The sequence below is a fragment of the Diadema setosum genome, chromosome 2, assembly GCF_964275005.1.
Source record: "Diadema setosum chromosome 2, eeDiaSeto1, whole genome shotgun sequence".
In the NCBI taxonomy this organism is placed as follows: domain Eukaryota; kingdom Metazoa; phylum Echinodermata; class Echinoidea; order Diadematoida; family Diadematidae; genus Diadema; species Diadema setosum.
This window is the reverse complement of record NC_092686.1, coordinates 49,023,520-49,039,000: the sequence shown is the minus strand read 5'-3', so window position 1 is coordinate 49,039,000 and position 15,481 is coordinate 49,023,520. Positions and strand designations below refer to the sequence as shown.

The 15,481-nt window shown below is 37.7% G+C and overlaps 1 protein-coding gene across 1 annotated transcript in view; it reads right to left on the bottom strand.

The window, feature by feature from the left end:
• Positions 1 to 15,481, bottom strand: part of LOC140246324 (endosome/lysosome-associated apoptosis and autophagy regulator family member 2-like) — a 105,873-nt gene that overhangs the window by 61,775 nt on the left and 28,617 nt on the right. The window contains exons 4-7 of the mRNA XM_072325797.1: positions 14,490 to 14,637; positions 10,424 to 10,516; positions 8,739 to 8,917; positions 6,445 to 6,527 (exon numbers count right to left, since the gene is read on the bottom strand). Coding sequence (XP_072181898.1) covers positions 6,445 to 6,527; positions 8,739 to 8,917; positions 10,424 to 10,516; positions 14,490 to 14,637 — 503 coding nt within the window. The remainder of the gene's footprint in view (positions 1 to 6,444; positions 6,528 to 8,738; positions 8,918 to 10,423; positions 10,517 to 14,489; positions 14,638 to 15,481) is intronic.

Below are 15,481 nucleotides of genomic sequence, written 5' to 3'. Positions count from 1 at the left end.
GATGAAAGTAGAACATGGTAACACGCATATTATTGTTGGTACTGTATACAGAAAACCAGGTGGAAAAATTGATGATTTCTGTAACAGTTTAAACGATGTATTGCATCAAATGAGTTTAGATAGAAACGAGTGCATTATTCTTGGTGATTTCAACATCAATTTACTTTCGGAAGATGACAAAACTAGTGAGTATATATCAATGATGGAATGCTATGGTTTGCAGCAACTTGTTAAAACACCTACACGAATAACTAGACATAGTAGCTCTTTTATTGACCATATTTATTCAAATATCACTTCGTGTCAAATTTCAGCTGGAACCATATTAGCTGATTTTATGTCAGATCACTTACCTGTTTTTGCTTTATTTGAGTGTTATTTCCAAAAAGCAAGATTGAAACCTCATGCCTCCGAAAAAAGGTTCCGCAACTATGCAACCTATTCTCCAGTAGCATTAGGGAATGACTTAGATTGTATTTCATGGGAAAATGTTTATGACTGTACCGATGTAAATGATGCGTACGATTCATTTCTTTTGATCTTATCGAGTCTTTGTGACAAACATATTCCCTTTAAAACACCAAAAATAAGAAAACATCGTGTGAAGAAGCCATGGATTACACCTGCAATAGCAAAATCAATTTCAAAAAAGTATAAATTGTATAAACAGGTACTTGCGTCTAAACACAATATTGATTTAATCGTGAAATACAAACGCTATAGAAATACCTTAACAAAGGTTTTACAGAAAGCAAAGTCGATGCATTATTATGAACTTTTTGATAGAGATAAGAAGGATATACGGAAAACGTGGAACCACATTAATGAAATATTAAACAAAAAGAAAGATAAAACAGATAAAGTGATTGTAGAGAAACTTCAGGCTTCTGAGAATGGTGTTAGAAGGGAATGCAAAACACCTCGAGAAATAAGTGAAAGGTTCAATCATTTTTTTGCTGAAATCGGGGAAAATTTAGCTAAGAAAATAGAAATTAGTGAAAACGATGCTTACACTTTCATGAAAGGAGGAGTTGATAAATCATTTTTCATGTTACCTGTGACGGTGATTGAAGTACATCGTATTATTCTCTCTTTGAACGCAAATAAGGGATGTGGATATGATGACATCCCAGTAAGAGTTGTACTTGATGCTGCTCGGTACATAGCTCATCCTTTAGCGTATATTATAAATTTATCAATATCATCTGGCGTATTTCCTGATGCGCTTAAGATTGCTAAGGTACTACCTGTTTATAAAAAGGGAGCTAAAGATGCGCCTTCAAACTATCGGCCTATCTCGGTCCTTCCAATAATTAGTAAGATAATCGAAAAACTGGTAAACAGTCGTCTGATGAAATTTTTTGAGGAAAATAAAATATTATACAAACACCAGTACGGTTTTAGACAAGGACACAGTACAAAACTATCGCTGATCAATCTAAGTGATGAATTAACCAAACAAACGGACGAGGGCAAGGTTACCGTTGGATTATTTTTAGACTTTGCAAAAGCTTTCGATACGATAAATCATGACATTTTGCTATATAAATTACAACACTATGGTATACGTGGGTTACCGTTAGAGTGGATGCGCAGCTATTTATCAAATCGATTTCAGTTTGTATGTTATGGAGATGAAAAGTCTGTACAACTACCGATTACATGTGGTGTACCACAAGGATCTGTATTGGGACCCACTCTGTTCTTAATTTATATTAACGATTTGCCACAATCCACAGATTACTTCAGTTTTTGATTATTTGAGTTTATTTTATTCTTTTTCATCTGGAACTAAGAATATTGACCTAAAGGAAGTTGAACATAATTTCTTAGACGTTATGAAATGGTGTAATGCTAACAAATTAACAATCAACACGTCCAAAACAAAGTATATAGTTTTTAAAAGTAAACGTAGACATGTGGAGATAAATGGAAATATTATGGTACACACAGACATTATACAGCAGGTACATTCGACTTTCTTTCTGGGAGTTAATATAGACGAAAACTCATCGTGGCAAAAACATATTGAGTGTGTCTCTTCCTCAATGAGCAAAACAATTGGAATCATATTTAGAATTAGACAACTTGTGCCTAGACAAATCTTACAATTATTATACAACACTCTTATCCTTCCGCGTATGTCTTATGGACTAGAAGTTTGGGGATGTACATACCACTCATATCTTCAATCTATATTTTTGTTACAAAAGAACTTAGTGCGTGCAATCTGTTTCAAAGGACCTAGGGAGCATACTGGCCCTTTATTTCATCGTTTACAAATGCTAGATGTTTACAGACTATACCAATTTGTAATTGGAACTGTAATGTTTGACCTAATCCATCATACTTTACCGCATGATATCTCTGATTATTGTTTTGAAATTGACCATAAGCATGATACAAGGTTTGAAAATAATATGAATTATAAATCAATAAGAATCAGATCTGAAACCAGGGCTCGACCTTAACTTTTTTTCTAGGAAGCCAGCCGGGCTCCTCAGGGACCTTTTTAGGGAGCCAAATTGAGTTTGAGGGAGCCACGTTTCCCTCGGTCACAATCAGCAGTAGAGGTCTATTAGTGGTATCAACCTGGTGGAGAAGATTTCATTTAGATATAACATGCATTTCTCCACAGACACAAGCCTGAGATACCTTGTTCTTAGTCTATAACACACAGTGTGTGTGTGTGTGTGTGTGTGTGTGTGTGTGCGCGCGCGTGCGAGCTGGTCACCAGCACATTTCTCTCAATGCCTGTGTACAAGACTACAAGTGCATAAGTTCCTCCAGAAACTTGCTGGGCTGGTTATGGAAGCTTCCACTATCTAGCAGGGGAGGGGGAATGCTTTCATCTTCTCAAGAAAGCTTCTGTGTGAGTGAATGCAAAACTCTGTTCGGTGTTTCCAACTATTGTTTACTATAAAACATAATCATGCGTTGTTTTCAGGCTTTTTAATTTTACTGGATTTTAAACATCAGTATTTTCCGAAAGTACCGGTATTCCAATTTCTTTTACCCTGACTGGAATCGGAAAGTCTGCTATAACGATGATCGCAAAATGCCGCGCTGTGTGTGGTTGCGCCAATGTGCAAACACGTGGTTGTACTTAAAAGGAATGCGCTTTTTCCCCCTGAGGTTACTGCAAGTTCGATGGATCGAATGCGCCATAGCTGAGCTGATGGCTTGTTTACGGTAAACATGCAGTTTACATTCGATACGAAGAAGTCATTACGTCTTTCACGAGGAAAAACATACAAAACAAACAAAAAACACCTACGAACGAATGTTAATAGCCAAAACTTTGAAAAGTAATAAGCAGTTATGATGAGCATGAACTGAAATTAATTGTCATATTTTGCTGTCTAACCAGGTGATGACTGCATCTCATTGGACCTACTCATAGTGACTTTGTCTGGGCATACGAGACCTTTTAAGTATTTCTGTGATTGCCTTTTTAATTGACTGATTAATCGATCCTTTTTTTATTGTTCAGGGAACAGAAGATATTCGATTAAGTACACTATATTCGACTGTTTGATGTTTCCTGCTATGCGCCAAAAGAAAGGCTATAGAATCATGATATCTTTGCAATGATTCCTTTAATTCAACTAATGAGCTGGTTCTTCGATCGATATTTCCAGGATATTTACACGCTGTTTATTCCAGTGCGCGCATTCTTTCGTCTGGCACGCACCTGGGTGTGGCACCTGCTTTTGTGGAAATTTCCACAAGGGGAGAGGGGTGGGTGTCAAGTTTCTTCGAGCCGAAGAGACTGCGCGCATGTATTCAGTATTTCACAATCTCTTCGCTCTAATTTATTGTAATTCATGCTTTCCCCTTATTCTTTGCTGATATTGAACATTTAGACTTAACTTTACGAAGGTTGGTAGATCGTGGATCTTTTCGTTGTGAGGTGTATGTAATTTCTTTTTTTTTATCATTCTTTGGAGGGGAAAGAAGAGTCAGAGGGAAAGAAGAATAAGAGGGAAAGTGAAATAAAACGAACGGCACGTACGCTCAGCATGCAGTAAGCTGTCTTTTTACCAGCATAGTTTTCATCATCACTACATATCAGACATCACTCAGATCATTTTAGCCTTTTCCTATCAACATTAAGAAACACGCACAGTCCCTCGAGATAAAAACCGAGGAAAATAAATAACAAATACAAAGTATCAACACCTTCTAACACAAATATTTAGAAAAGACAACACACGTCGCTTCGATTCGAGAAAGTATTGCAGCAAAGCGGAGAAATCGCCGTTATGAAAATAACAGTGCGAGACACTTGAAAGAATTACGTTTAAATATTTCTAAGTATGAAGGGAACGGATAAAGTGATATAAAATGGAAGAAATTGAAGAAATAGAACGATAAGTTTAGTAGTAAGTAGGATTAGGCCCCAGCAAAAGTTTGCAGCACCGAAAGCTACGCAAAAATTAGTACACATTAGAAACTCTGTATTGCGACGAGATCCTTGGGATCGTCAATAAACGATACAAAACAAAGGAAATTAATTCATTTTGACCGGAAAATAGTTTGTTATAAGTATTTTGTTATATGAGATCTCCTTTAACAATAGGCCTAGAAATACATCGAGTTTCCACGATACTCGGGAAGGAAAGTTCGAACGCTTTTCACCTGCACATATACTGCAGTGCACATCAATACACGAACAGAAACTCACCTCTTCCTTGCAGAAAAATGATGCAATAACGTTACAAAAAAAACACACACAACACTCTAAAAATCATTTCGTACTTGGGAGGCAAGGGAAAAGCGGAAGAAGTAGAGAACAAGAAGCAGACATTGCACAACGGAGCGCTTCTACCCCGACTCAAAACGAAACAGGATACTGTTTATAGTGGCAGCTGGCTACAGTGTGTAGCGTAGCTACTATACTCACGCTCCCCAGCCGGCCATGGGGATACCACGGCGATCGATGTAGACATCAGGGTCCGTAGGCGACAGAGATTCAGGCGCGCGAAGTTCCGTTCGGTGTACACAGTACGCAAGCATCGAATTGCATGTGCGCACACTATTCTACAATAGAAGATACGAACACACACACGTCGGGTACACACAGACACACACACATGCGGGCAACGTGGGCCGGCTGGAAAATGAAACATGTACAGTGTGTAGTCTATATTGCAATTGCAGGGATAATAACTTCGAGCGTCAGGGCTCGCTGCGCGCGCCGGGGCCGCTCGCGCTCGTCAATATTGTGAGTGTGTACATAAACTATGATTCTGTCTTGCAACGTGAGGCAATACGGCAAAAAAACTTCAGGAGCCAGCCGGGCTTTTTTCATACATTTCTGGGGAGCCCGTAGCAATTCTGGGGAGCCAATGGTCCCCGGGCTCCCGCTAAGGTCGAGCCCTGGAAACAGGTAAACACGCCTTATCATATGCAGGCAGTAAAATTTGGAGAGGATTTCCTCATTATGTCAAAAAGATAAACACCCGTAATGCTTTTCGGATATCATTGCGAAAATATCTGTTATCAATATAACAATGATCCCCTATGAAAACATGTAAATAATTATGTACATATAACAATTCTTCTGTAAATATTGTAAATACGTTATATTATAATCTATATCATTGAAAGGACTGGCCTCGACTAGCCTGCACGCTATTGCCAGTTCTTTTTTGCCAAACTATAACTATTAATTGTTGTGACTTTGTTGACGATGTTTGTTTGTTTGTTTGGTAAATAAATCTCATTTCATTTCATTTCATTTCATTTCATTTCAATAGTCGACTATTGCACTGCCATTGAGAGTGAGCGTTGGATAGCTGATTCCTCTGAATGTCATGTGACCCGCACTCATCCAATCAGATGGCAAGATTCCATACATGTGTTGTATAATATCAAATATTGCACTTAGAAGTTCACATATATGATTAACAACTCCTTTTAAAACACAAACTGCAATTCTATCTGAACCAGGGCTGGTATCATTTTTAAAATTCTTCACAGTATCAACAATTTCATCAGGAGATATTTGTTTTAAAAAATGTCAAGGCTTCTCACTGTAATAAATATATTCAATTACAAAGCAACCATGCTCAGAAATGCTCTGAGATTAAGTACTTCTCATGTACCTTTTCAGGCAAATATTTTGCATTTTCTGCATTACCCAGCTGAAATTATCTATCACAGCATTATTATACACATTTCTCATGTGTTTTTAAATTTGTGTGATGACAAGTTTCATGATTTTGTGTGTGTGCGTGTGTGTGTGTGTGTGCTACTGAGGATTTAAAAATGCATGTTATCTCAACTGGTCTTTACGGCAAAGTGTAGCACGTAGCACAATGAAGGTAGCTCCAATGAATAATGTACAGTGTAGGGGGAAGAGGTCCAGGTGAAATTACAAAAATAATGAACACGGAAAGAATAAGCTTGGCACACATTCAGCTTTATCACACATCTTACCTGAAAAGTGTGTTTCTGTGTTACATCCTGTACAGTTCATTGCTCCAGATAATGAATATGTATTTTCAGGGCATTCAGCACAGCTGGGAATAGGTAAAGATTGGAAAAGGTCACATGAATGTAATTTGCACTGAGTAATGAAAGCCACAGCTAATTATATCACATTGTACAGGTACACAAAACATAAGATCGGGTTCCCTTTCATATACATTGTGGCAGGGCTTGACATTAGAGGTGGGCCAAGCCACTAAAAATTGATGTTCGGCCACCAAATTTCCAAAACAGTCATCTTTTTGAGGCCCAATCAAGCACTGAAAACTAAAAATGGGCTGTTGTGTTTCCCTTCGTTTTGGGCCACTACAGTTATTTTTCAGGCCATTAAAACTTCAGATTCATACATTTTAGTTGCCGAACAGGCAATCAGAGAAGAAAAAAGTTTGTATCAAGCCTTGGATATAGCATTTCACAATAAGAACAACACATATAATTGCAATGTCCATGCTTGCTTCGGGCAACAGGCTGCACGTTTTAGTTTTTACTATGACCTTAATTTGTCATTGTAATTTACGATTAACTTGTCACGATATGTCATCCCATAGTCTCTAACATTCTGGTGTGGCAGACATGAAACACAATTACATAAGGTCCTTTCATGCTTTAGAGAAAAACATCAAACAAAAAGCAACAACCTGCTCTTCCAATAGCAATTGTCATGGTATTTGATAGTCTATGCATGCAATATATGCATATATTGCACATACTGTATATGCCAAGTGTTTTGCAAGGTTTTTATTTTCACAAATTTTGTGAGTCAGCTGCTATTAGCAAAATTAAAAACACGCGAAAATATTGACTCTGATGCCGATATGAATGTGACCTACGCGTACATATTTCTCCGTTCAGTACAAGACTTCACGATCGTGACTTTAACCTCTTGCGAAATTGTTGGGAAGTCCCGATTTGCAAAAATTTAGACTCACGAAATATATGGCATACACAGTATTAGCTGATGCTTGCAAGAAAAAAGCATCAAGCATGAACAAGTGTATGAACCTATTCTCAGTTCATTAAAATACAAACATGAAAGGACAAGTCCACCTTCATATACATAATGATTTAGAGAATGCAGCAATATTAGTAGAACACATCAGTGAAAGTTTGAGGAAAATTGGACAATTCGTTCAAAAGTTACGAATATTTTAAGTATCTGCGCAGTCACTACTGGAAGAGAAGACTACTACAGTGTATGGTGTCACATGTACACAAATACAAAGGAAAATAAAAAGAGAATTTCACAAAACTTTACTTTTTGGAATAAAGTGCACATTTCTTTGACTTGTTACTGACGTATGTTAAGGGTAATATTATTCCTCCTGCCTTCTGAAAGAGAGAAGTCGAGTGATCTTTTGGTATGCGAGAAAAATGGAAATATATTGAATTTTCTTTATTCTTTCTTTATATCGTTGTACTCATGTGACATCACAAGCTATAGTAATAGTCTTTTCATCCAGCCGTGACTGAGCAGAAACTTCAAAAATTCATAGCTTTTTAACGGATTGTCCGATTTTGCTCAAACTCTCACTGATGTGTTCTACAATTTGAACTATTAAATATTGCTGCATTCACTCAACCCACATGTCTATGAAGGTGAACTTGTCCTTTAAGACAGATAACACAGTGACACTTTGAACATTGACAAAATCAACTCTTTATGTGTAATGCATGGTGTAAACCCCTGTTTGCCATATTATTTTGAGACAGCAATGTAGTCCTGCTTTGGAAAAAGATTCTGTTTTTGTTTTTCAAATCCATGTAACTTTTTTTCAAATTTTTGTTACCCAAGGCATGTATTGAGAATAGTTATAATAAAAATGCAAAGATCTGATTTAATGTAAATGGTATGACAAATCAATGACTGTTTTTCTTTCAAGTGACCAGTAGCCATATCATTGTAGAGACATTGGATGGCTTTTGCACACAAAACATTGAGAGCAACTTAGAATTTACTTGCTAATCTAGTATGGAACACCACTTAATAGTCAGTTACCACATAAATGCAAGCTACATGTGACTGAAACTGAATCACAAGAAATGCTTTCATTGTACTGTGCCATTTGGCAATTTATTGACTGGTTTGGGCAGTTTGCTTGTTTGCTTGTATGCAAACTTGGCATACCGTCAACTGAGTCGGGGCATGCAAACGTGACACATAAAGAGTTAACGGAATTGTCCACAACATTTCCAAACCATAGACTCCCACAGAAGAAATAGAGCATGAACTCCTTTGATCCTACCTGGACGCCCCGGGCTGGTCTGAGAAGGTACCAGGAGGACACTTAGTACAGTCTGAGGTGTATTCTAGACCCATGACCTCTACACTTCTGATATAGGCCCGTGGAATCTGGTAGGCAGTACCAAAGTACAGGCTGTCTGTGCTCCAAGTGATGACATTAAGCCCAGCATCAAGGTCAACCTGAAACAGTCATGAACTTCCTCGTTATTTTTCTATAATATACAAATTAACCAGGCCTGAGAGGTTCTGGTTGAAGCTGTGTGCATGAAGTGACTTTATATTTTTTGAGGGGCGAAACCCCAAAGAAAGTAGTGCTATTGAAGTCACCTCATGCATATAGTTTCAACCAGAACCGGCGGTTGACTGACCTAAAGTTATGTGTGTTTTTTCACACAATCAGAATTACTTGTGAAAGTTTGTGCATCAACTGAGAGATACCCTTTACTGTCTTTTTGCAAAGCAGAGATGGTGAAAACTGTACTGTGATGTCTTCTGCACTACAACACACACTTGTGTGACAAAATGGTGAGTTTGAGCTTAGTAATATCACCATGGAAGCATGATATACCTTTTTATGCCTCCACCATGAAGTGTCCCTGGAGCCATAAAATGTCAAGAAACCCATTGATGCCTCAGCTATAACCTTCAGAATAAAGGACAAAAATGTTCAGATTAACAAATCCTTTTTCATTTTTGGATTAACAATTCTACAGGCATCTACTATGGTGAATTTGTGTGTTTCAGAATAGTGAACCTCATATCATTTTCTGATAAACGAACATTAAGAATGGGTCTAGGGCAATTACCCCCTGGCAATTATCCCGGTTCCTTCCTCTGGCCCTAATCCTAATCCTAATCCTAATCCTAATCCTGAACCTAATCCTAGCCCTAAACCAAACTCCTAACACTAAACCTAACCCTAACCCTAATCTTTACTCTAACCTTACCACTAACCAGTATTTAGCAGGGGGTAACTGCCGTCTGGGGGGTAATTTCCCGGATACGTTCAGAATAACTAACATCTCCCAGCAAAACAACATAAGTCTCCATCAATACTCAAATCCATAACATAATGTATACTCACTAACAATGTCTTACAAATTATTGAAGTTAACCCATTCCTCCCACAACTTTCCACACGCCTTCAATGCCGTAAAACCAGATTCTTCTTGCATGTCAACAGAGAATGGACAGGTTGGTAATCCATCTGTGCGAAAGCAGTCATGCTGAACAACATGTATCCCCTTTCCAAGGTCAACTACATGTGCCATCAAACAATGAAAATATAAAACTGGTGCTAGGTATAAGAGGAGCGTGTGCTGATGAGCTCAAAACTCTTTTCCTCTACACAAACTTGAAATTACCTACTAACAGCACTATATATAATGCACCTCTATTTTTTCTGGTTCTACATACAAGGATTTTCTAAATATAATTAGGTTGTAGGCTTTTCAAGAAACTGAAAAAATGGCCAGGGCTCACAAACAATTTGATGTTGTTGTTGTTGTTGCTGCTGTTGTTTGTTTGCATGTTTTGTTTTGTTTTTTTGTTTGTTTTGTTTTGTTTGACAGTAGTACATGCAGAGCCAGAAACTGGTTATGTGACAAATGTGATGGTACACCTAGAAGCACAACAGTATTCATAAGGAAGTGTAAAAACTGACACAGACAGTCGGATTACATGTACCTTGATTGACCGCCACTCTCCTTCACCAGTAGGTGGAATGAACCTTGAGTCTGCCTGGTTTCCATGCTTACTTTGACACAGTTCATTATGAACCTGTGAAAACATAACAATGCAGATACGTGTAAAAAATATTTACATACAGATAGGAACAAGGTAGACGCCATTTTTAAACAAAAGGGAAGTTGCCTAAAGATATCAGAACCTTTCAGTTTCTTTCCTAATGACATGAAAGATGCAATTATATTTGCGCAAAAAAGATGTCTTAAGAATGAACTGTTTTGTCCTTAAAATCTATGTAACACAATATGTACATTTTGTTGTATGGATTTTTATGGTATGTCATTTACTACTGGTAAATTGGCACTACATATTGAGGGGCTTCACAAAGAAATTATCTATATGAAACAAACCAAGATATGGAAATAATGACTGAAATTTAGGGTTTGAACCACTAGTAGCATACAGCATGTAGCCAAAAAAGCTCCTTCCCCTACATAGAGGAAACATGCACCTGGTGACTTAAATTCTGATGATTCGAGCTAAATCTGAATCACAATGCTTTCGTAGAAATTGCAACATGTCTGTCATTAGCAGTAATTTAACATCAGTGCTTTGAATCTGTCAGCTTACTCTATAACTCTGCCTGTGGACTAACCTGTGGGACACACTTAAAAGTGCAAAATAAAACTAAACTAGAAATGTCACTAAGGCGACTGGTATGCCTCCGCCATAATGCACGATTCTCCTAATAGGTCTATAGTACATGTAGACAATGTGTGATTACATTTTCACAAAATTGGCAAAATATTAAAATGACAAGTTTGTCACAAATGTGTTGAATGTTCATCTTCCTTGACCTAGGTTTAATTGGATGAATAGGAGAGCATGTACTTGGGGATTTAAGGACTTTAACTTGACTTTGACCCATTCATAGTTTATGCATTGAGTAATTTTCAAGGTATGGAGAAAAAGTGCAAATTTCTATAATGAAAAGTTCATTGTTACCATTTTCATCTGGCCTTTGACCCTAAAATTCATAGGATAATCACTGTCAGGCACAACATGCATAAATACGTAGTAAGTTTCAAGATAACTTGAGTCACTTCTGAGATATGGAGGAAAAAGTTAGTTCAGCACTTTCCCTTTATCTTTGACCTTTTGACCCTTGAGGCAAACAAAAAAAAAGAAGAAAAAAGAAAGCTTCCAGAGAATCTCTATTAGGTTATACATGCATACACCAAGTGTAAAAGAAAAAGATAATCCTGCTAGCATTGCATAAATATGAGGGAAATAATAAAATTTTGAAGTGTTGCCCTTGACCTTTGACCCCTGACCTTTGACCCATGAACCCTAAATTCTCTAGATATTCACTGCCAGTCAGTGCATGTATATATACTATGTTCCATGAAGATACCTTGAACAATTTCCAAGATACAGAGAAAAAGTTAAGTTTTAATATTTTTACTTGACCTTTTGACCTTTGACCTCATGACCCCAAACTTTCACCAAAGAACCTTAATTGGGTAATACATGTATACACTAAGTTTCAAGAAAATATCTTCAGGCATTGCATAGATATGGTGGAAATAGTGAAATTTTACGTATTTGACCTTGACCTTTTGACCTTTGACCTTGAGCATGTGCACCCAAAAGTTGATAGGCACAACTTCACCCCCTAATACACATACATGCCAAGTTTCATTAGGATACCTCAAAAGGTTTTTTAGTTACGCTGTCCACAAAATTCATTACGGACGGAAGGACGGACGGACGGACGGAAGGATGGACGGACGGAAGGACGGACGGACGGAAGGACGGACGGACGGACTGAAGGACGGATGGACGGAAGGACAACCCGAAAACATAATGCCTCCGGCACCACTTCGTGGCGGAGGCATAAAAACTGAATGGTAATGTTTCTACTTGTACAATTAGCACAACTTTGCTGCACCACATGTGAATCCATACAATACAAAGGTAAAGGTTTTCTGAAGTAACCTACTTCTGCAATCTAATCAACTTGATATAGACCTGCCGCTACATTATGATTAACTGCTGCAAAATCTGGTGAACATCTCCACATATGCATTTCGAAAAGGTGAAATTTTCATTTCCTCTGCATCTCAGTCACCTACAACCTTGACATCCAACATTTCATCCCCATGATTTCATGCAAGTCATGAGCAAATCCTTTTTATTCTGCACATAAAATAATATTGCCATACAAAATTCCTAGCTGACGGTGAGTCTACAATACATCATGTTCAGGCAAAGTTCAACGACAATTGGCCTCAATTGGCCAATTGGTTCAATGACAATTGGCCTCGTGCTTTCAAGATTTCTCTTAAGGATTTTTGTAAGGATGTAGTTAGCTACACGTGTATGAGTGAGTAATTATGATACAATGTTCCTAAATTGACAAATACCTGACAGAAAAATGAGCACTTACAAACACTACTTTTGATGAAACAAGGCTTTGGTAGGACATATTCATGGAGTGGACTGTGTCACCCATTATTGAGTGTGAAGCCATGACGGGATATTAAAACACTGCGATAACCACAAGAAAAGCATTAACTTGAAACTAGGTTTATCTAAAATGAAATTTCACAGCATTTACATTATAACTTTGAAGTGTTGTTGCTACTGCCAACTGTTCGTATTTGTCTTTCATGATGTCTGCAATGATTAATCTGACTCCCATCTCCAGTGATTTTTATTCTTCAAGTTTCTGTAGGAGTTTTATACACACTTTTATACACCTCTTGGGTAGAAAATGAACAAAATCAATTTGTGACAGAAATTAAAATGCCCTACAGAAAAACTTAAATTGAAAAAAAAAAATATCACCCTATACTCAAGTCCTTGTTTCTGATCTTTGATGGGGAATGAAACTGCCATGTGAGTTTTGGCATGCAAGGTAACACATACAGTATTCTGTGCATACACTGCAAAAGTACACGTACATACTCTGTATATTGACCACACTGCACAGGATAGGTAAACCTTAGGTTTTGCTATAATATCAACTACTGTACAAGCTGAAATTTTCGCGGTGGTTTTATTTTCGCAAATTTCATGAATCGCCTCTGAACCACGAAAATAACAACATGCGAGAATAACAATGCACGAAAACAAACTCACGCGAAAACAACGCAGGGAAATAAAAATCAAGCCATGCCATGTGGTGCAGGATCGCACCAAAATTAAAGTGCCGTACAGTACACTACTAGTACTCATAGCTAGCTATGTGTACGTAGGCCTAGCACACAGCTATCATGAGCTGAGCCATATGGCCATGACGTAGCTAGCATTAGTAAGTACAGTGTGTATCCCGTCCTGCACTGAGCCTAGCTGGCCTTCAACTTGTTGACTGTGCACGCACGTCGCACAGTACAGCTAGCTATAGTTGTTTAAAGTGCATTCAGTCTACTCTTGCAGCTGCATTCTTGGTGTTTGCCGTCAATGGTCGGCACAAATTTCGAAAGTCCTTGTTAAGTATTTTTTTTTTTATATTTGTTTTACTTTCTAATTGAGAAAGTACTAGTACTTTCACGTCTAAGGTACTTTTAGTTTAGACAACTATAGTTTTTTTCTTGAGAGTTCAAGTAAGTTCAGTTAGACCCTCGCAACCGCGACATTAACAACACGCAAAAATGTCCTCCAAGTAGCAATTTGCGAAAATATCTGTGCGCTAAAATTTCAGCTTGTCCAGTAAATATGATCTATGAGGCATGAAAGACCACAGATTCTACATTTCAACCCTTTGAGGACAGACTGATTTTGCTATAAAATGCATTTCCCATAGACACGTGCCCAAGTATTCTCGGGACCCGTCTTCAACGGATTAATATGAAATTTGTACCTGTATCAACATCTGCTAGGGTCCTACAACTTTGCTGAAATTACAGCCAGGACAGATCTGAATGTAAACTGTATGTGCTTGAATTGCAAACATGATCAAAAACCTATTTTACAAACTATGGAGACCTTAACGAGATATATTTGCCTACGAACTACACAAATCTCTTGGTAATCAGATAAATCTGAATGCCCATGAAATTACCTCCACAGAGAAATAGTTCATGTCTGAAGCCAGGGAGTAGGAAAAGGTGACAGACCCTTGCTTAGCCAGTTTGGCAGTATATGTCAGCTTGGCATAACACATACTGTCTGGAGACCTCATATAGTAACCAATTGCTTCCCAGTTAGATCTGGAAATAAAGAGAAAAATACAGTGTGTCACAAAATAAATAAAGTGAAAAAAAATGCCACCATAAAATCAAGAGATATTAGACGTTATTTTTTTATCAGCACACAATGATACAAATTATGCACACATTGTTACAAATATAAAAGTTAAAGTAAATCACATAATCATAACTGACAAGCTGTGCATGGCCGCTCTAGTACGGTGAAATGAAACAAACACAGAGCTACATGTTTCAGGAAATCAAAGAAATCTTCAATTACGCAGTCTCAATCAGATCAGAAGTTAGCATTTCAAGTTACTAAGAGTTGGATACTGTGGCGGTACTTGTTTGAACGCTCCATAGGTGCCCTGTCTAGTACACAGTGTCCATAAAAATGAGTCACCCTATAACCTTTTGAACCACTGCTGAGACAACTTCACTGTGAACTGGGATCAAAGTACACACTAACCTGGTACATAAATACAGCAAGTTTGCAAATACCGGTATATACACAGGAATTATGCCGTGCGTTGAGTAAGAACTCAGAACTTAAAAATCACCCTTTGTTTGATTCGGAACCACAGATGATCACTTAATGTCAAAAAACATGATAAGTATGGAACATATGATGCACTTTTGGTAACCTGGGGTGCCAAATAAAAATTTTTAGGAGAGTGATTCAGAAGATAGCAGTCTGCTAAGCATTCATCCTCTTTCTTGTCCAACTTAAATACAGAGTATGCCAGTTGAGTTTTGGACTCCTATACCACTAGCAGGAATTCAGTGGGGCTGCAGGATCAGCGAGATACCAATGGACATTCAAATCAAAGACTGGCCATGCACAAATCAAAAACTAAGAAGTATA